Raw genomic sequence first — 21,597 nt, forward strand, 5'->3', positions numbered from 1 at the left:
TGTGTGTGTGTGTGTGTGTGTGTGTGTGTGGGGGGGGGGTATTCAGATCACAAAATTATTCGCCGAAAACAGTGGCGATTGCTCTAAGACTGCAAGGGAAGCTCAACTTCCCCTAAAATATCAAAAAATAAGTGGTCCAATATTTACTGTTGTGTGAACATTTCATTGACTAAATATGCGCTACAACACGTTCATCTTTTGTTCAGAATCGGCTACTTATCTGAAGTAATTGACTCGGATTTTTTCTCACTCCTCCTCGCAGCGGCACGGCGCTTTAAACAGCCGGACGCTGAGCGTCCATGCGGAAGCTAGAGTGGGTTGTTCTGCTGCAGTGAAACTGGACGCTCATTGGATAAAATGCTGGGCTGGTCCCGCCCACGGACGCTCAGCGTCTCTGGGGGTCTATGGAGCAGTGAGCTGGGCTGGACGCTGAGCTTCTGCATGGTGATTGGATGATCTGTGTGAAGCTTGATTGACAGCGAAATGAGCAAATCAGCGATCTTGAAGTAAAAAAAATGCACCAAAGCGCTTCTGAAGTTTTTCATTCTGCTGTTCTGAGTTGATTTGGAGGCTTTGCTGATCCCTGGAGACTTTATGTTTGTGAAAAACAACTAGCGTTGTGTTTGGAGACTCGTTTCGGTCACTCTGTAGTTTCTGTCCTCGACTAGCAGCTGTGGAGCTTCTCCCCTTCTCTCACACAGCTCCAGCCTCCAGCAGCTCCAGCTGCTCGCTAGCTGCACACAGCGGCAGACAATGTGAATGTTGTGGACCGGATTTTGGTGAAGCCATTTGATAGTCTTCCTTACGAAGAGAAAATTGGTGTTAAACTGCATAACAGATCAACTCCTAAGACTAAGCTGGTGCCGAAAGGTGGGGAAAAGTAACAGGTCCTTTCAGCTGTCCTGGTCTGACCAGGTGAGCTGCTGACTGAAGTGCTGTCACCAATAAAATGTCCTGCTGGCCATGCCTCTGGATGAAACCATCTCAGGGAGGTGTTGTCTGGTCACAAGTGGGCTTTGAGGATCTGTCTAACTTTGACAGGGCGTACAAAAGGCATGAAAGCTAATAGAATTTACATACAAAAAACAGATTACACATATTACAATGTATGCTGAAAATGAGCTTCCTCTCTTTGGAAGACCAGCAGCCGCCACTGGTCGAAAATCATAGTGACTGTCTTCTGAACAGGAATTAGCCGCATGCATGTACGTGGGCACAATCTCGTGCACGCACATGGAGGAGGTGCCGGAGAGGGAGGGACTGTGTGAGAGTGGCACGAAGAAGGGGGCGTGGTTTACAGTTCCAATCCAGAGAATCAGGCAGTGTAGCTTTAAGTGCCGTTCATTCTTCCTGCCAAGAGAAATTACATCTGTTTTGCTGGCAGCAATATACATCCCCCCTGGCTCCACCAACAACAGGAGCGGGGCACTGAACGAACTCTATCAGCACATCAGTGAGCAGCAGACGGCCCGTCCTGACGCCTTCCTCATCCTGGCTGGGGATTTCAACCACGCCAACCCAAAGAGCGTGTTTCCACAACTCCATGGACAATGTTTTCATCACACACAGTGGAGCCTACAAAGCCAACCCCCTCCCCCACCTTGGGACCTCAGACCACACTACTGTTATGCTCCTGCCAGCATACAGGCCGCTGGTTAAAATCACCAGCAAAGAAGACAATCCGTGTGTGGCCAGAGGGGTCGTCAGATTACATACAAAGTCAATGTAATGACGTGATTGTCGCTCAATCTTGAGCGGCGGGCAGCAACTGGGGCCGGCTAGCCATCGGGCTGGCCAGCGGGGAGCGTTTCCAGCAAAAAATTCGCGCCCCATCGACTTGCACTGCCACTCGCCGCCGCCCGCCGATCACTGATTGCTGCCTGCCGCCCGCCGCTTCATCGCTCAAGTTGAAATAATTGAACTTTTCAAGCAAATTCGCATCAGGACAGCCTATCAGCCTGGAGGTCTTCACGGACGTGCTGACGTAGGGCATGCAGGACTCCGACCATCGAAACAGTTGGCGTGATGCCAAAGCAAGCAGCGAGCGACGTACTGCTTCTGGTGGAAACACAGCGTCAGCCTGGAATAGCGCTTCAACCGGCTGCCGTCCAGGCGCAGTTTCTGCAGAAGATGGTGGAACTCAGCAAGCTCATACCACCTCCATAGGGCAGCATGCATCCAGAAGCGATGCTGGTGCCTTGGCCGCAGTCGGAGCTGACTTCCCCATGCCAAATACATCACAAATCAATAAATAGCGCACGAGCTCACTGAATATGTTTACATGCAGGCAATAACCCTTTCTTAACCGGAATATTCGCAATAACCTGGTTGCGCACAGCCATGTAAACATGTGCAAAAACCAGAATATGCTCATATTCTGGTTTTTAAAAGCCCAAATATTACCCCTGGGTATTCCTTTTCTAACCTGAATTTCTGTTCATATAAACAGGAATCAGAATATCCTGGTTGAAAGGGACATGAAATGCTGTTCTGTGCATGTTCTATCCGCAAGGACTCTTGGTCTTTTGAATACAGGAACAACTTGTGATACAGTTTAACTGCTACTAAGTAAATAAAATGTCTTCTTTCCCTCTTTTTCTGTGGTGTCAAATAAGGTTGAACATGCAAACAGCACACCTAGTGGCATGAAGTGCAAATGCAATCATGACGTCGTCTAGGAGCCGTAGTTTGAATGGGGATATCCCTGATCATGTAAACAGGAGTTACTGTCTGTTTAAAGGATAAGTACGGTTTAAACAGCTTTCACGTTGTTTATAGAATGAAGTAGAACAATATACTCACCCAGAATGCTTTTCTGATCCGAACAGTGCTTCTGGAGAAATTTAGATCCAAAATCGAGCAGTGGACATCCGTATATGGCTAGCAGATGGGGCACGGGTAACGTCGCTCCTTAAACAGCTTTAATCGTCCAAAAACTCATTAGTTTCACCAATATTTCATCATGCTCTGCTCACGCCACTCCTCCACGACAGATATTTGTCCATTTTGCACTAAACTGGAAGAAACAAGTTGTTGCGTAGCCTCCGGTAGCCCCTGAAACAATGAGCCGTACTGCGGCAGCCGTAAACAAAGCTTTCAGTTCAGGAGTCAGCAAAACCACAACAACATGTATCTTGTAACATGTTCGAATGAAGTCCAGAGGCGTTTGGCAGCATGAGGATGTTTATTCCCAAGAGCAGGTATCAGACACATGCGTTAGCATCGGCAGTCAAACACACAACAACAATGTGGCTTCCGTAGCTCCGGCTTACCTAGACATAGATATCTAGACACGCGTGCACTTCTTACCGAACATATACCTGCATATATGACATATCTCGCGACACCGGGCTGTCGTGGAGTAGTGGCGTGAGCGGACCATGATAAATTATTGGTGAAACTAATGAGTTTTTGGACGATTAAAGCCGTTTTAGGAGCGGCGTTACCGATGTCTCGTCCGCTAGCCGTATACGGATGTCCGCCGCTCGATTTTGGATCTAAATTTCTCCAGAAGCACTGTTCGGATGAGAAAAGCAGATGGAGCCAAAGTACAGGTGACCAGAAAGCGAATGAAGCGTCACAGTCATATGACGTCTGTGGTCACAGTGATCTGATGAAAAATGGAGGAACGTGACCATCTGGAACGAAGGAGCTTGAACGCGAGACAAGTGAGAAACAGCAGAGGCGAAGTTTTGATGCCAACTTCAAACTGATGGTGATCAACGCAGCAGAGTCAACAAACAACTGCCAAGCCGCCAAGATATGTTAGACTGAATTATTAATGCTCATTATGAAGTTGAATGGAACTTGAATTTGATGGTTATAAAGTTATTACATTATTAATGCAGTTACTGAACCTTTGAGGGTACTTAATTGTTGCTTATTCACCGAGTCACAGCCTCAGATTTTGAGAAAAGGAAAGTGGGTTTTTTTTTTATTTAATACTGCAGTAATATTTCTTAATCTTAAATTACATGAAATGTTATCTCTGTTCTGAGTTTTCCTAGAATAATTGTACAATATAAAGTTGTTTTATGAGAAACCTTATCGTCTTCAACATATTTTTATTTTCACAAAATAATATTTGAAAAATAGGGGTCGTCTTCTATTCGGGCCAATACGGTACCACTTTACTAAAAAACAAACACTGAACAAAACCCACTGAATTCATGTCAACATTTTATTTCCATTTTTTGAAAGTTCACATTTTTTGTGACAGACCACAAACAAACAAAAACATTCCTGAAGGTGGACCTCGTCTTAACAGTGTTTGAATGTGGAACATTTCCTCTAAACTGGATGCTCTCTTGTGGTTTGGGGATCAAGCTGAACTTCCTGAATGAGCTCTCCAAGAGTCTCTTTCCAGGCTTCATCTATTTGTGACTTTTAAGGTGGTGCAGCAATGAACGACGATGAGTAAATCTCCTCCCACATGCTTCACAAGGATACGGCTTCTCACCTGTGTGAGTCCTCATGTGGCGCAACAAGGTGCACTTCTCACTGAAATTTTTTCCACATGTTTCACAAGAATACGGCTTCTCACCTGTGTGAGTCCTCATGTGCTTTAACAAAGTGCTCTGTCGACTGAAACATTGTGCACATGTTTCACAAAAGTATGACTTCTCACCTGTGTGAGTCCTCATGTGGGCCGACAAACTATCCTGTCGAATGAAACTTTTTCCACATGTTTCACAAGAGCACGGTTTCTCACCTGTGTGAGTCCTCAAGTGCACTGACAAAGAACTCTGTTGACTGAAGCTTTTTCCACATGTTTCACAAGAATACGGCTTCACACCTGTGTGAGTCCTCACGTGGACCAACCAAGAACCGTAAAAACTGAAACTTCTCCCACATGTTTCACAGGAGTATGGCTTCTCACCTGTGTGGATCCTCATGTGGTCCGACAAATGACTCTTATTCCTGAAACTTTTCCCACATGTTTCACAAAAATAAGGCTTCTCACCTGTGTGAATCCTCATGTGGCGCAACAAAGTGCCCTTCCCACTGAAGCTTTTTCCACATGTTTCACAAGAATACGGCTTCTCACCTGTGTGAATCCTCATGTGGACCAACAAATGATTCTGTTGACTGAAGCTTTTTCCACGTGTCACAAGTTTTTTTCTTATCAGTGACCGTTCTCACCTTCTGACGTAGTTTTGGTTTTTTACGGACAGGTTCACCACATGTTTCCTCACATTCAGCCTGCTTCTCTGAAACTGGACTGTCAGTCAGTTTGTTCTCATGGTGGACTTCAGAGTCCTGAGAGAGGAGCTGCTCAGTGTCTGGTTCTTCTTCTGGTTCACTCAGGTCACTCTGCTCCTCAACAGAAGGAACCTTCAAGGTTTCACTTTCAAACGTCACAACAGGAAGCGCTCCGGTCTGGCTGGTCCCGAGATCCTCGTGTTCCTCAACCTCTGGAGGCCCTGGTTCCTCCTGGTCCTCTGGGGACTGAAGAAGCCCTGGTTCTTCTTTTATCTGTGGAGGTCCTGGTTCTTCTGGTTCCTCTTTGATCTGTGGAGGTTTTGGTTCCTCCTGTTCTAGACAGTAGTTTGTTTCCTGCTCCTCTCTACAGTCATGGTGCTGTTGGAGCTCTGCAGGAACAAAACAGGACAGTATAAAAGATTAGTTTCATTACTTCTACAGTTCAAGCTCTAAAAAAAAAAAAAAACTTGGACTCAGGTGGTAAAACTGAAAACTTTAGATCAAAATTTATAAACAGCATAAAGTCGTTATATTATTGCTGGATGAGCACCTTTAGCTGCAGAACAAATCATTTCATGGATGAACTTTTTCTGGGTGGTGTATTCACTCACCTTCTCTCATGTTCACTCAACATTCTGTTAACTGTTTACCACGCTACCTGAGATGGAGGGATGACGAGACTTCCTGCTTTTAAATGTTCTCAGGAAATGCCTCTTTCTCCAATTCGACAATTTCATTTAGCAGACGCTTTTGTCCAAAGCAACGTACAACACAAGCAAGTATTCAGACATAAGAAAAACCTTGAGTAGGTGCTTCAATTGCTTCAAGTGCGATTGGTCAAAGGGGTTGCCATCAAGTTGCAGAAGAAGTGCCAACTATGCCCCCATTTTTATCTTTTTTTTTGGTCAACTCAGTGCAACGGGCGAACGCCCATATACCGCCGTACGACCGTTTGATAAATGAGGGTCATTGTGTTTGTCAGGTAACCTCGTCAGGAACGTGGAGTTCATTTGCCTCCAAAACTGCAGGGATCTACGATGTGACTGAAGTGACCACGTACATTGTGATGACAATGCTCAAACTACATACTGTGCAGCAGGATGAAGGACTTTCCTCCTAACAGACCACAGCATGTGACACTTGGAGACCTGGACTCCTCCAGCTCCGTCCTCAACACTGACACCACCCACAGCTCCGTCCTCAACACTGACACCACCCACAGCTCCATCCTCACGACACTTGATGATCACTTTTCACACATGGCTGCACTCCCAGTCACTCCACAAACCATACATGCTAATTTGCAGAGGATACAGCCATGGTGGGATTGATAACCAACAATAGGCACGTTTACATGGGCCACATATAAGCGGATTATACGTGGAGCGGATTGTAAATGTGTCATTTAAACGCCCGAGTGGATCCGCTTCACTCGGAGCGAACTGTATTTCGGATCCGATTGTACGCGGTGGTCTACACCGATCGATAATCCGCTCCGTGTCTCATATAAATGCGCCTGACAGCGGAGCGGATTAAACAGGGGATTATTTGTTCCTCGCATGCATTTCCTGGTACCTAGTGACGTGTGATGTGTGCAGTAAACGGGAAGCAGGACAGACCAAAACAAGCAGAAGACCTCGACGGTGACAAAAACGGTGAGAAAAAAAAAACACTTTTTAAATAAAAATCCTGAGAGAACAAAGACTGGAGAGGCGAGATTACCGCAAATCGCGCAACAGCGAGTGGTTCAAAGAGCTCCGTAGCAGACGACAAGTGACGCCCGGCCGGTGTTATGGATTAACTGGTTCCCTTGTTGATGAATGACGGAGGTGTGCATACACACCCGTGTGTAAACACATGGTGGTAACTAGGGATGGGACGAGATCTCGTGTCACGAGATCTCGCGAGATCGCAATGCTGCGAGATCTCGCGAGATCGCAATGCCTCGAGATTAAGTACGTTTATATAAAGGCAAAAACTCTTTATTAACTGGAATATTGACGGAATGATACATTACATGGCGCACAGCCATATAAACACGTGCAAAACCCTGAATGTGCTCATATTCATGTTTAAAAACCCGGTCGAAAAGGACATGAAATACTGTTCTGCACATGTTCTATCTGCAAGGAATCTTGGTCTTTTGAGTACACAAACTACTTGTGATACAGTTTAATTGATACGACGTAAAGAAAATGTGCGGAAACGATCGTTCAGTTCTTCTCTTTTATTGAAAAAACGGCGCATCGCATCAATGAACATTTTACCACGTCTTACCGGCTCACACTCTTTTTCTAACAGCATGCAGAGAGAGCCTGCAGCGGCTGCGGCGCCCTTCTTCCTCTGTGGTGTCTGTGTAAAATAAGGTTGAACATGCAAACAGCGCACCTAGTGGCATGAAGTGCAAATGCAGTCATGGCGTCGTCTGTGCGCCGCGGTTTGAATGGGAATAGGGGAACTAGGCGGCCGCCAAGGGCGCAGTGTAGAGCGGAGGGCAACGTGGCCGGACAAGGGGCACTCCGACCCGACACTCCATGCTCCGACGCTGCATGCGAGTACCGCGCTGCCCCCCACACCTCAGCACCAAACCCCCCGGTCTCGTGTCGTCTCGATCTCGTGGACTCAATCTCGCAAGACATCTCGTCCCGTGAAATTTGTGTCTCGTCCCACCCCTAGTGGTAACAGATGTTAAAATAAGACTCACAAAAGACTAAACTTATAAATTCACTTTAACTGTAGATAACCGACGTTCAATAAAAAGATCACAAGTTTCATTCACCTGTTGGTCACCAGTTAACACGGGCACCAGTTGATTCGAAACATTGGCATGCGGAGCAGAGCTCACATCGGCGAGCCGGTGCTCCGGCCAGGGGAGCACCGGCTCCTTGAGCAGCGGATCATGGAGATGTTGGGACATTATTTGAGCAGATATCGGCAGATAAAAACACATTTCTCAGCGCTGAGGACTGCTGCTGCAAAACTAAAGACCTGAAAGTTCCTGAGAGACTTTGTTTGCATGTCACCGGACGCTGTATAATCTGCTTTACCCAGGGTCCTTGTAAACGAGGATTCATCGTGGATCGCTTTGTATACCGTCTATGTATACACGTGCGTTTAAAGCGACTGTTTTCAATCGGCTTGAAAAAACACCCATGTAAACTGGGGCAATGAGGAGACGGCCTGCAGAGAGGAGGTCCAGGTCCTCACATCCTGGAGTCTGATCAGTGACTTGCTCCTGAACACCAGCAGGATGAAGGAGCTCGTCGTTGACTTCAGAAGACACAGGGAAACCACACATAGCAGGGCAGTGAAGACTGTTCACACTCATTATATTCTTCTTTAAATGTTCATTGTTAAAACTCTGGCAAATATTTCCTTGAGGAAAAAGGACATGCTGTGTTTCCTAAAGTGGAATACGGTGCTGGGATTAAACTTCCACACCAGAGGGAGCGCTGTGTGCTGTAGCTGAAGTAGAAAGTGGAGAAGAAGAATCAAAGTATTTGGAGTTACCAGTCGGTTGAATAAAGGTGAGTAAAATATTAAAAACATAACACACACAGATCCTGCTCCTGTCTGTGGAGGATAAAGCAAACAGCCATAACGATGGAGATCCTCCAGCAGTCACACTCACTGTTCATTCACACTTTAACATACCGATTCTGTGTAACTTGATCTCAGGTTGGAAGATGACGTCCAGCAGTCTGTGGCGGCGATCAATCTTCTCCTGGTACTGGACAATAGTTTGTTGAAACAGGTTGAAGATTTCCACAGCCGCAGCAGTGAGTCTCCGGGTGGTGGAGTCTCTCACAGAGTGGTGGGAATCCTCACTTCCACCATCAGTAACGCTCATCTCAACAAGATCCTCCTCCTCTTTAATGTGTGGAGCTTCATGTTCCTCCTGCTCACCACTGGAACTGGTCTTCTGGTTACTAATGTGTTGCTGTGGACTCTCTGGAGGGAAACAAGACAAAGTCCCTGATGAGACGGATGTGAATGTTTTACAGTGAGGGATGGATGAGACAGGACAGGCTGCACTTAAAACAGAGACATTTAAAACTAATTAAACTGCTCCTTTATAGAAACCTGACAGCAGCTGTGAGGTTTAAAGAAGAAATGAGGAAGCTGTCTGGATGCTACATTGGCTTCTCTCAGCTCTCAAACGTTAGTGGGAAGTTTACAGTTTGACGTGGTTCAGAAATGTTTTTTTTTTTTCCCAGCAACACCTGAACACATCATTATTCTGTCAGAGTTACTGTAATGTCCAGGCCAGCTGAAAGCTTTACTGAGGCACAGGACTGATCCAGGCTCCTCCAGTCCAAAACAAGAGGCTTCAGGCTGATTTGGCTGCACAAAAGACCGAGCCAGGATGAGAACACACAGAATCATCACAACAACCAGAGTGGCGTCCTCCTCTCCACCGGAACAGGAAGTTCTCATGACAGATAGACCCATGTGGTTTTCTCAGGGCCAAAACCAACACACCAAATGCAGAATATTGACCCGATGATCAGCCTGGTTGATGATCAGTGGATTCCAAGTTCTCATGGAAGCATTAGAGGAGGCTGGACCTCTCCAGTCTCCTCTGAAGATCCAGCCCCAACCCCTCACCGCACCCCTCCCCCGACTAACGACCCCCACCCCCACCTCTCCTTCTTCTGTTTGCAAACAGCGTTTCTGATACACATGTTGTTTGACGCTGAAGCTAAAGTCACTCCTGTTGTTTCACTTGGAACCAGAAGAGCAGCTGCAGCCTCATTTCTGTCTGCTGCTTCAGAAGAAATGGAACGAGCCTCCAGCAGTCAGACTCAGTGTTCATCCACACTTTAACATACCTGTTCTGGAGAACGGGACTGGAAGTTCTCCTGTGATTTCCAGCAGTCTGTCCTGAACATTCATCTCCTTCTCGTAGTGGAGGAGAGTTTGTTGAAACGCGGTGAAGATTTCTCCAGCAGCAGCAGTGAGTCGCTGCTGAATAAACTCTCTCAAAGCCTCAACTGGAGTCATTGTTCCTGCAGGAGATGAAATGTTTCCTCTGGAGACACAAACACTCAGGCCGTTTCTCGACACTCCTTCTTCTCTGTACTTGTGAACTCACGGACTCGTCAAACCTCATCAGGAGGAGAAGAACTGATCCAGTTCAGAGCAACTTTCTCAACACGCGCGTCTCATTTTAAATCCCCGATCCGAACCCCGGAACATGAATTGGTTCTGCGCATGCGCAGCATGAGCCCGACAGCTCATTATGGCAACTCTACTTGGACAAACTTTATCAGGGCGAACATCCGTTTAAAGTTTAGGAATATGATATTAGCATCCCATATTATCACCCTATCCTATTGTCATAACAACATCCTCTCTCATTATTCTCTCACATCCATTGAGGAAAAACTCCAAAGAAAACTCTCAACAGGAAAAATGGAGAGAGCTAGAAAACAGTTTACAACACAGAATATGCAAAACTGAGAGGAGCTGAAGAAGTGAGGGAAGGCAGGGAGAACACGCCAAATACAGCCTATAAAATAATATTAGCATCCTCTGTCAGTCTCAGGGATGGAACACCTAATGGAAGCTATTTATTACACAGCAATTTTTTGTATATTTCAAAGGTTTGCTTTGTTGTGATTCATGTAATGTTTATTCTTGACGACACCCACACCGTCTGTTTTACCACCTTTGTTATGTGGACAGTATTATCTGACTAAAGCAGGGGTTCCACAGCTGCTTTTATTAACATTGATTGTGAAAAGATGCTCTAAAAGGAATCTAATCACAGTAGCTGCTGAATTTGGAGGCTTTTGGTCTGTGTCACAACACACACTTCAGTCCAGCTAAATGTAGCTGTGGTGGATGGAGCCTCTCCTGGACAGTGAAGTCTGAGCCTCTGCTCTCCTCCTGCAGGCAGTGTCCCATTCTCCAGGGCCTGGTACCTGGCTCTCCACACTTCATGACTTTGAACATTATCAGACAAACGTGACGTTACACCAACACAGAGCTTCAATGATAAACATCTGACACACAGCAGCTGCCAAATTACATCACATTACATTATTTTACAGACCAGAGAATAGTCTTTTCATTGCAGTTATTTTTAGTGACATCTGATTACACTCGACTCAAATGTGCAGAGAACAAATCCACAGACAACAAAATGCAATTTGTATGTCTGAATGAAAGAATTTATTTCAAACCGAAAACAATGAATGAAAAAACAAAGAACAGAATACAAACAAAAAAGGTCTGAAAAGAAGCAGGAAGTAATAAAACTTATTGAATTTGTATGGAATATCATTTAGCAGTGTAGTATTATAATGCTGGTGTATCTCTATGTAAACTGAAATCCCTTGAACTCTGTCTCAGGATCAGGGATGCTGTAGTCAGAATGTTGAAGCCCTGAGTCCTGTACTGACTTCCGGCCTTCTTTGAGGTCCAGGTGATGGCAAACTTCTGAAACAGGCCGAGCCCCATCATCTGTGAAGACAGAACAAAGAACAGTGGGAATAAGCTCTTACATGTTATTGTTTTCTTTTTTTTTTTTTCTTTGACTGAATCTTCAAACACCAAATCTGTTCTTGTTCTGTCTGTCCCGAGGCTCTTTTGATCTTGACAAAACCTGTTCCCTTCTTTCTCCTGCCACTTGTCCTGTCTTATCAAAGCATTGAGTGTGTTTAAGTCTCCTGTTCAGTGCTTGGATCTTTTGACCCTCTGACCGTCTCTGGCTGCTGTCGGAGCCTTTTCGTTCTTGTTCTTGTGTTTGAGGTTGTGGGTGTCATAATAACGTACAACGACTTCCTTTGTCGTCTGAGCGCGATCCTGTGCTCTTCTCTGTAGAGGTGGAGAAGGGAGGAGGAGTAAAACGTCATTCTGATATAAATTCTTGGTGCATCCATGAGAAACAGACATTTATTTTGTGTGGAAACTGTTGTGTGTTTTGATGTCGGAGAGAACAAACACTGCATACCTGTTTGGACGTCAGTTTCTGTGACTGGGTTCGCTCCACTTCCTGGGCTTACCTCGCTAGTTTACAGCCGAATTCACAAGAATTAACACAATGAAATGTCAAAACCTGATCAGCGTTGTCTGGGCACGCAAAATCTCAGTCTGAGGGGTTCTGCTGAACATTAGCCAGGATCTTCTGGACTTGCTCCTTCTGTCGCTCCTGCTGTTGCTCTGAGGTCTTGATCGTCTTGCTGCTCCTCCTGGACGTTCTCTTCTGCCTCAGGTGGCTCTTCGACTGGCAGAGGCTTCTCCTCCTAGAGGAATCACGCTGATGAAAACAGACGTGCACAGGTTGTTTCAGAAATAACTACGAAACTTTCTTTTTCTTACCTCTTGATCTCCTTCCAGTCCAGGGGTAATCACAAAGAAAGGGATGCGTCCTCTCTGCCAATCATTCAACACCATTTTGGAGACTCTGGCGAGATCTGGTTCACCACCCTGGAAAAGAATATCAAAGACTATATGGAAGCACTTTGTGTTCACTTTGTTTCAACAAATGAAAGTTGTTGGAAGAAATCAACCTATTTTTTTTTCATTTTAAGTGAACAATCTTTTTCTTCATATTTATCATTGTGGCATTTTGCATTTGTGGATCATGAATATTGAATAAGAAGTCAAAAAAGTACAAAAAGGTTGTAAGATTGAGCCAATAATCTGTCCCAGTTCAGTCTTTTGCAATATGTATTTTGGATATATTTCGTCAGAACAGTAAAGACAGTTACAAAAGGCTTACTACACAAGAAAGTGAAAGCTCAACCCTCAAGTTTCCTTGTGCGAAAAACCAGCTTTTCCAAAAAGTCTTTGGCAGACGTCCACGTGGGGATGCAGCAGGTTTTCTGAATGTATTCTGGCTTGGCTCGCTCCAGGACAGCGACAATGTGTTCCAATGGGTTCCTGATTTTCTCCACTTGAACCTTTGAAGAAAAACGGAAGCAGAAAGCTATGAGTGATGTGAAGATAGAAACCTGCAACCATTCAGGGAAAAGAAAAAAGAAACCCAAGGTGGGTAAACTCCTGAGCCCTGAACGGATCTTGAGCATCAACGCTCCGGTGAACGGTCAGCTCATGAAAGAGACTCACCACTTCTTTCAAGACAATATCAGTTTCACTGTCCTCTGAAGGGCAGACGACACCGGGGCAGTCGATGAGGAAGATGCGCCTCATCAGAGTGATGTACTGCCACACCTGAGAGAAAAGCCAAAAGAATAATGAGCACATGAGGGTTGACCATTATAGTATTCCATCTATCCATCTTTAATTGTGATGGGAATCAAAAAGCATTTCTTTCGCCGTGTTTCCACCGGATGGGTTGAACGTGACTGCATTAAATAGCCTCTCTTTTCCTAAGGTTTCTTGTCGTTTCCAGACAAGTTACATCAGGCCAAATCAAACACAGGAACCAAAAACATTCACAACTGCAGGATGTAAAATCTTTCCCTCAACAAAAACCATTAGGCAAACAGCCAAAAGAATAGAATGTCAGCGCTTAAACTGTTGCACCTTTCCAGGATTTGGCATTGTCAATTCTCATAAACAAAGCTCCCAGAGAGGTTATGATGTCTACAAGATTGAAATGAAACCCAAACAAACAGGCATACAGAACATGACAGTGGCCCTCAGACTTGACTAATCAGACATGATTCACGTCACACATTTAATATGCGCGTCTCAGCATGGTCAAAAACATAGCAAAGAAAAAAAATGAAACATATTGAAAGTCAAAGCTAATAAATCCAGTTATTCAATCTGTAGGGTAGTTGGGGAATGCCAGATGAGCTTCGACAAACATTACATGTTCGTAATTCTGCTCAACAGATGGAGACGTGATGGCAATCCCATCAAATGTTGCCAACCAAAGGAATGGAAAAATCAATGGTTTTGAGAGTGTACAGGAGGGGGTGCTGAATTGCCCTCCCAAATGCTGTTTCGACAAGTGAGCAGTTATTATCAGACAATATCCTGCGCCCCCAATATCCTGCGCATGGAAGAATGCAGTCATATATAGTGAGGGACGCGAAGTGGCAGCAGCACCCCCACCCTCCATCCCCCACCCCCCCCCACCCCACCCCACCCCACCCCACTGGATGAGGGCCCTCGTCCCAGGCTTGTCTTGGGCGCATAGCAAGGATGGCCTGGGCCCGAGTGAGTACAGTGTTTCATTGAAATGCAGCAGTGATGTGAATGTCTTTCTCAAACGTGCAGGACGACACAACAGCACCACAGACACAGTGAGCAACCACAGCAACAACTGAATTTACTAAATCACAAGTAATCAATGGAGGGCTGTCAGCAATTAACTTTTCAAAATTATGATCAGTCGTATAACCACACAACATAGTGTGTAAAAGCTGAGTTTCAGCGCTGGAGTCCCGCACCGCACACGTGTTCCTCTGGTGAAACAGGAAGTGTGACACATCATGGGAGTGACAGCCACAGTAACCAATAAGAAGCGCTGCTTTCTCAGCAGAGCCTCTCAGTACAGATAGAATGAAATTTCAGTTATTATGGAAATTATTTTAAAAATAAAAAAAAGTTTTTGAAAAAAAGTATTAAAAGAAATAAGTGCATGATAACATTTGGAAAATATGTAAATGCTGCCCCAGAAATTACAAATGAAGAAGAAATGATTTGATGAATGTTCCATAGAAAGTCAAGTTGTCACACTGAAATCCAGAAAAAAAAAACAAAAACAAAATTATATTTCACTGCTGTCCTGCTCCAGAAGGGGGTGCTACAATATGTATCTGTCAGGAGTCAGCTTGCTGTGCCATGCTGTCTTCAGACATTCATCACTAGATGGCTGTCTGCAATTTAAACGGAACAGTAAGTAAAGGTCAGAGAAATCCCATAAGCTGGGGTGAGGCCAAGTGAACAAAATCTGAATTCCCCCACTTGTATGAATGTCTTATTTCACACTCCATTTGCGTTGTTGAGAGCACTGCAAACAACCGACCTTTTCTTAGTTTCAACTTGGTGAAAAGAGTCCATGTAAACGCAAAGGATAGTGAGAAACGTAATTTCGATTCCTTTGAATGTCAAGTACATGTGAAGAAATTGACAATAAAGCTGACTGTGACTCTGACTCTGACAGTTTGACCCAGTCAGGATTTGAGGAGCTGCTCATCCAGGTTGGGTTCATGATTGGTTTTGCTCTTTGGCCACAGTGGGTCTCTGATTTATTAATTTCTAAACAGAAATACTGATAATCTGGGTTAACATGATTGTTTTAAAACCTTTATGGCACATCTCAGCACAGAGGACTGTTGGCTACAGATGTATTAAAGTGAAGACAAACAGGCTGCAAAACGGCTTCTTTACAAGACCAAGATCAGCATCCTAACCTCTCTCGTGAAACAACTTCTCAACAATATAATGCAGCTCTGTTTCTGGTGCTGTTCACTGATTCATATCCACTCACCCTGTGCAACACAGTCACACTGAAGTGTACAATCCACCTTTAAACATTGTTCTTTAAAAAATTTTTCACATTTAAAAGCAAAATATTTATCCTATGTGATATTTATTTTGTATATTTGTTATATGTTATATTTGTTGTGCCTGCACTGGAACAGAGACACTCTTGGATCTCATTGTACTCTGTATAACAACAATAAGACCACTCTGACTGTAAAGGCTCCAGGTTCAGTGTTCATGTCATATGTGGAAATGAATTATAATGCTTCACTGTCAGAAGTGCCGTTTGCAATGTGTATTTTGTCCTGGTTTTATGATATTTACATGGTAAATACATGAACATAATAATATAACAACAATCTGCATAACTCCACTGTGTTTCTCCACTGATCACAGATGATGAGGCTACAGTCCAGTCAGGGCTGGATTAATAACAGAAAACCACGTGAGATTCTTTTATTTTTTTTAGCTTATCAAAAAGTCTATTGATTATTCAAGACAATAAAGTGTGTAAATTCGGAGTGATGAGGAGATCAATACAGCGCGACCCCTGCTGCTCATTTTTTGTAACTACTTCCATGAAGTCTGGAGTCGAAAATGCGGTTCAGCGTCCTACGCGGAGCTGTCCGTGGTGCTGACACGTGGCTCGCTGTGTGTGCGGGGGTGCGGGCCCTGGAGAGAGAGAGACGCGTTTCAGCACCGCAGACAGCTCCGCGCCCGAATCCTCATTTTCTCACTCATTTTGCGTCTCGAACATAAACAAGGAATGCGCCGTGCTGTCATGAGATATAAAGCTAATTGGTAGAGTCTTGGGACTGCTATTAAATTATTGTTTAAGCTTTTTTAATGGCGTCTTACTATTTTGATTTTGTTAGATTAAGCAGGCACTTGTCTGCCTACATATTGGCGTGTCCGTCGCTTTTTGTGACTGCCTACCTATCTGATCCTGGAGCTCACGGCACGTGCCTGGTCCTCTTCTGTTTGTTGTTTTTTTATATTATTATTATTATTATTGTCAGGCAGGCGTATTGCTTTTGTCAATTTTTGATACATTCTGAGTGTTCAAGTGACTCCAAATTTCAAACAAAGCTCCTCATAAGACAAAATATCTCCTGAAATATTATGGAAGTTTACAAGTGTCCAAATACCTTCAAAACAATATTTCAATGAACACAGACTGTCTATTAATCAGCACATAACGACTGTTCCAGATGGTGTGTTATGAGGAGTAAAGCTGTGCTTAAAAATCAACTTCCAGTAGAGAAGCATTTGCTGATGGGTTTGAAAACCAGAAAGAATTTTGCTTCTGCTTCTTCTTCTGTGGTGTATTTCCTTCCCCCCTCCCCCTTCCATTCCTTCTCTCCTTAATCCTGCCATCATTTTCCTTCTTTCTTCCCCATATTTCCTGTAGTTCACTAAAACATGTTGTGCTGTTTGTGGCTCTTGGCATTTATCACAGAGTCCTGTTGGAAGTTTCCCCATTAGATGTTTTGTGCTGTTTAGATAAGTATGTCCACTTCTTAGTCTTGTTCCAGTTGTCTCCTCGTCTCTGCTCAAGTGTCTTCAATACATTTGAAGTGTGTGTGTGTGTGTGTGTGTGTGTGTGTGTGTGTGTGTGTGTGTGTGTGTGTGTGTGTGTGTGTGACTCCTGAGGCATTCATAATCATTTTTTTGTCCTTCCACTTCATGTTAAGAATGGAATGGAATGAAATGCTATTTATTGTCATCGCAACAAGTTACAGTGAAATTACTGGGGTTTAAAGACGCCCAGACAGCAAATTACGGCGCTCCATCTTGAAAGGAACAGAGTCAAAGGAACTCAAATAGATTGGGGGGTGGGGGAAAAAAAAAAAAAAAAAAAAGATACATCATTTCAGATCACGGTTCCAAAGGAAATCCTGATTAGAAGTGAAAGACCAAAAAAAAGCAAGACCTGCACACATACATGCACACATATTCCCCTTTGAGCTCCAGTCCATGGCGACGCCCACTCGCAGATGGTAGTTGCCGGGAACGGCCTTGAACGAAGCAGTCCAGAGGTGATTGGGTTGAGCTGGGAGGAGTGAGAGAGAGGGAATAGATAGATAAGCAATCTTCTGGCCTTGAATCTTCAGGGGGATATTTTGAATTCCAGGAGCGCCAGACGCAATCAGAAGGTATCTTGTTTTGTTGTGGAAGGAGCCATTTTGACCTTCTTATACTTGGTTCTCAACTTTTTCAGACAGCCGCTGAGGTAAAACCTCTCGAGATGAAATCAATCTTGCACCTCAAATCATCCATAGTCCCAGCCAAATTGTCCACCTTTTGAAAGAGTTCGCACAAATGGTCAGGCCATCGTCCCTTGGACGTCGTTTGTGGCGGCGGTCTTCTTAATTCTCCAGAGGATCAGGCCACAGCACAAGTCAATCAGCAGCAGACTGATCATCATAAATCCGAAAAGGTGCACATCCTCAATGTCCTCGACGGACAGGGGTGCCAGATATGTGACCCCCCTCCTCTTTCCCTGGATGTCCTTCACATACCCAGCATGCCGGGCCCCATCTGGACATACAGGTTCCCCTGCTCCTGTTCTCCTCGTTGAAAAAATCATATCAATTGCATTGAGAGACCAGCTGATCAATTCCATAGTTGATATTTTGGTTTGTAGTAGGGAGCGATTGACAAGGCGTCCGCCTCCTCTGAGAGCCAGCAAAGAAAACACACACACACACACACACATATATATAAAACCAATCAGAGACGATCCCTCCAGTGCTACGTCACTACGAGTGATATGAGCACTGATTCGGGCCAGCCAGTGTCGCCAACTTGACGACTTTCTCGCTAAATCTGGCGACTTTCCAAAGCCTCTCGGAGACTTTTTTTTTTTGTCAAAAGCGAGTAGCCACAAATCTAGCGACCTTTTCTGGTGCTCTGGAGACGTGACAGGACGTCTCGTTGCTGTCGTCCATGAGCAGCGGGTGCTGCCGTGAGCCCCTCCCCCGTCCCAAAGCGCTCACAAGCGGTCAGTCTCACACAGCGCTCCCCGCTGCAGTCAGAGCAGAGAGGAGCAGACCAGCCAATAGCGACTTTTCTTACTGGGGAGTTGGCAACACTTAGCCTGGTAAACCAGACCCGCTCACTCCTCATCCACATTTGGATTTGGAGTTAAGCTTAGTCTGGATAGGAGCCCCTAGAAACTTCTTGCAGGGGGCGTCGATTACTCCTTTGACTGACAGCGCACTTCAGCCAATCAGCGCTTCAAAACAAATACGTCATCAAAATGCGTTCGCTTCTCTAAGGATCAGCATTAGCTCATTAGCTCTAGCTTCTCTACACGCAAAGACACGCGAAACGTCTTTTCCTGTTAGAAACTCACCAGGCGCAGACTCTTTCTCTTGCTTGATTGTTGTAATTCTTGGTATTTTGGCTGTAACTTTACTGATTGCAGCTTTCAGACGATGGTTAAAGTTAAAGTCCGTCATCTCCGATACGCGCAGCGATAGCGTCACTTCCGGTTTAGCCACTGGAATTCGCCAAATTTGAAAACAAAAAGCAGCAACGCTGATTGGCTCGGCCATTTCAGGACTGCGTGAAATCCCCTTCTATGGGCTCCTACCCAGACTGAGCTCATCTCCAAAATCCAAATGATGAGGAGTGGGCGGGTCTGGTTTACGAGGCAAGGCAACACTGGGGCCAGCCGGTCGTCAGGTCGTCAAACTGGGCACGGGAGAGACGAAAGTAGCCCTGGAAGAGACCCTCATCCTCACGCAGCTCCTGGAGCAAATGGTGAAACTCCGCAAATTCAGAACGCCTCTGAATAATGGGATGAACCCAGAGACGTCCATGTGCTCGACGACGACGGTGTCTGGCTTTATTTAACAAATAAAGCCAAGCCACTCTCCTGATGCGATCTGCCATAGCTGGAAACAGAAATCAGCCTCCCCTGCGCAAATAAACTGACGCGCATCAGGAGCGTCGCAAACATTGTGAGCTTTGTGACCACGCGGTGTCAAGCGTCGTGCTTGAAGCATCACAAGCGTCAGCTCCGAGGCGTCCCAAGCTTCGACAAAGCCCACGACGCGTCCGGTGTGAACGCACCATAAGAGTACTAAAGCAACATGACATTTAGCGTCAACAGAGAGGGCGGTATCATTGTGAACCTTCAACAGGGCAGACTCCGTGCTGTGTCTTGACCTAAAACCAGATTGAAATTTCTCAAGAATAGAGTTACAATCTCCATAGAAACACATGGAGCTGTGTAAAAATAACTTTCTCAAGAACCTTTGAAATAAAAGACAAGTTTGATACTGGTCTAAAATTAGATAAGATACTAGAATCAAGCTGAGGCTTTTTTAGCAGAGATCTGACAACAGCATGCTTAAAGGCATCAAGGACACATCCAGAGTTGAGAGAAGTATTGATTAAGATCTAGAGGGAGGGCCCCACAATGTTAAAAACCTCTTTCAGCAGTTTGGTTGGGAAGATGTCTAAAGAGCAGTTGGTAGTCCTCATACCGTTTACAATGTCTGTGAGGGACGGAAGTGAGGCAGGCTCCAACTGATTAAACACTGCCGAGTATGAGCCCATCAAATCGGACTGGTCTGGGCAGTTACCACTGCTGCGCAGGGCTCTCACAGACTTCACTTTGTCCACGAAGAAGTGCAGAAAGTCCTCGCAGGTAGAAAGAGAGGCGTCCATTAAAGATGATGCATGAGGGCTCACCACAGAGCTAATGGTACTGAACAACAGACGAGGACAGTGAGCACTTGCAGAAATAATACTGGACAGGTATTGGGACTTTGCCTCTGTCACTGCCCTCAGACACTGGGTGAGTCTATCCCTCAACATCTCCAGTGATGCGTGTAGTTTGTCCTTTTTCCATCGTCGTCCGGCCTGGCGACAGCGCCGTCTCAGGGCCCCTGTGGAGTCGTTCAACCAAGGGTCAGCTCTTGGTCTGGAGGACCTACACTTGAAGGGAGCTATTAAATCCAAGATGCTGGTGCAAGTGGAGTAGAAAGAAGACAACAGGCTATCCGGATTAATATTATCAGAAACGGGAAGCTCCATGTCTATGAAAGCAGCCACAAACTCCCCTGCCGTTGAAGAGGTAATTACCCGACGGGAAGAGGTGGGGACAGGGGCCTTACAGACAGGTGGAGGGGCGAGAACATCAAAGATGACAATCGAATGATCGGAGATGGGCATGTCTGTTATTTCTACTATAGACACAGGCCAGCCATATAATTATCAAATCCAATGTGTGCCCGCCCTTATGTGTGGGCCCATTCACAGACTGAGTTAGATCAAAACATGATAGCAGGCTTTTGAAATCAACTACCTGCTGGTTGGATGGGCAACAGACGTGTATGTTAAAATCTCCACAAATCAGGATATGTTCATATTTGGGTGCAACTTCTGCTAAAAATTCAGATAAAAACCTGGATAAAAACCCTGTTGTATTTCGGAGGTTGATATACAACAGCACACAAGATTGGAGAAACAAGGTCCCATATAAATAACTGCACTTCAAATTAGGAATAGTTACTTACATGCAAATGTTTGCATGCAAAATTATCCCTGAAAACCGTGGCCACGGCCCCTCCAGTAGATGTCCGTGGGGTGCTGAGAAATGAGCAGCATGGTGGGAGGAGCTCCTTACAAAGACTGTTGTCATCACGGTTTCTGTCAACAAGAGGAAATCCAACCTGTGGCTACCGAAGAAGTCCTTTAAGATGTAGATCTTCTTTGAAAGAGTGTTGAGGAGAGCAAAGCGTAGCGTGGTGCGGTCTTTCTGCTCAGAGTCGAGAGCAACGGGGTGAAGGTTTTCCTGCACGGAACCTCGCCGATAGATGCTGATATTGTCCGAGTTGTCCATGATCCACGCCGGGGACAGCTGACCGGAGCCACCGGACCTCCGAGGAGCGCCGCACGGTGAGGCCGAGGTATCTGGGAAGAATCCACGTGACAGGGTTGCACGCCGAACACTGCGCCAGGTAAGTCCTC

At 45.2% G+C, this 21,597-nt stretch overlaps 1 protein-coding gene across 1 annotated transcript in view; it reads right to left on the reverse strand.

Annotated features, from left to right (window-relative positions):
* Positions 1 to 543: 543 nt before the first annotated feature.
* LOC115400079 (zinc finger protein 260-like) overlaps positions 544 to 21,597 on the reverse strand; it is a gene marked incomplete at its 3' end in the record, with an annotated part of 29,817 nt that continues 8,763 nt past the window's right edge. Inside the window, exons 3-4 of the mRNA XM_030107730.1 lie at positions 4,712 to 5,047; positions 544 to 554 (exon numbers count right to left, since the gene is read on the reverse strand). Coding sequence (XP_029963590.1) covers positions 544 to 554; positions 4,712 to 5,047 — 347 coding nt within the window. The remainder of the gene's footprint in view (positions 555 to 4,711; positions 5,048 to 21,597) is intronic.

Source organism: Salarias fasciatus, chromosome 14, assembly GCF_902148845.1.
Source record: "Salarias fasciatus chromosome 14, fSalaFa1.1, whole genome shotgun sequence".
NCBI lineage: Eukaryota > Metazoa > Chordata > Actinopteri > Blenniiformes > Blenniidae > Salarias > Salarias fasciatus.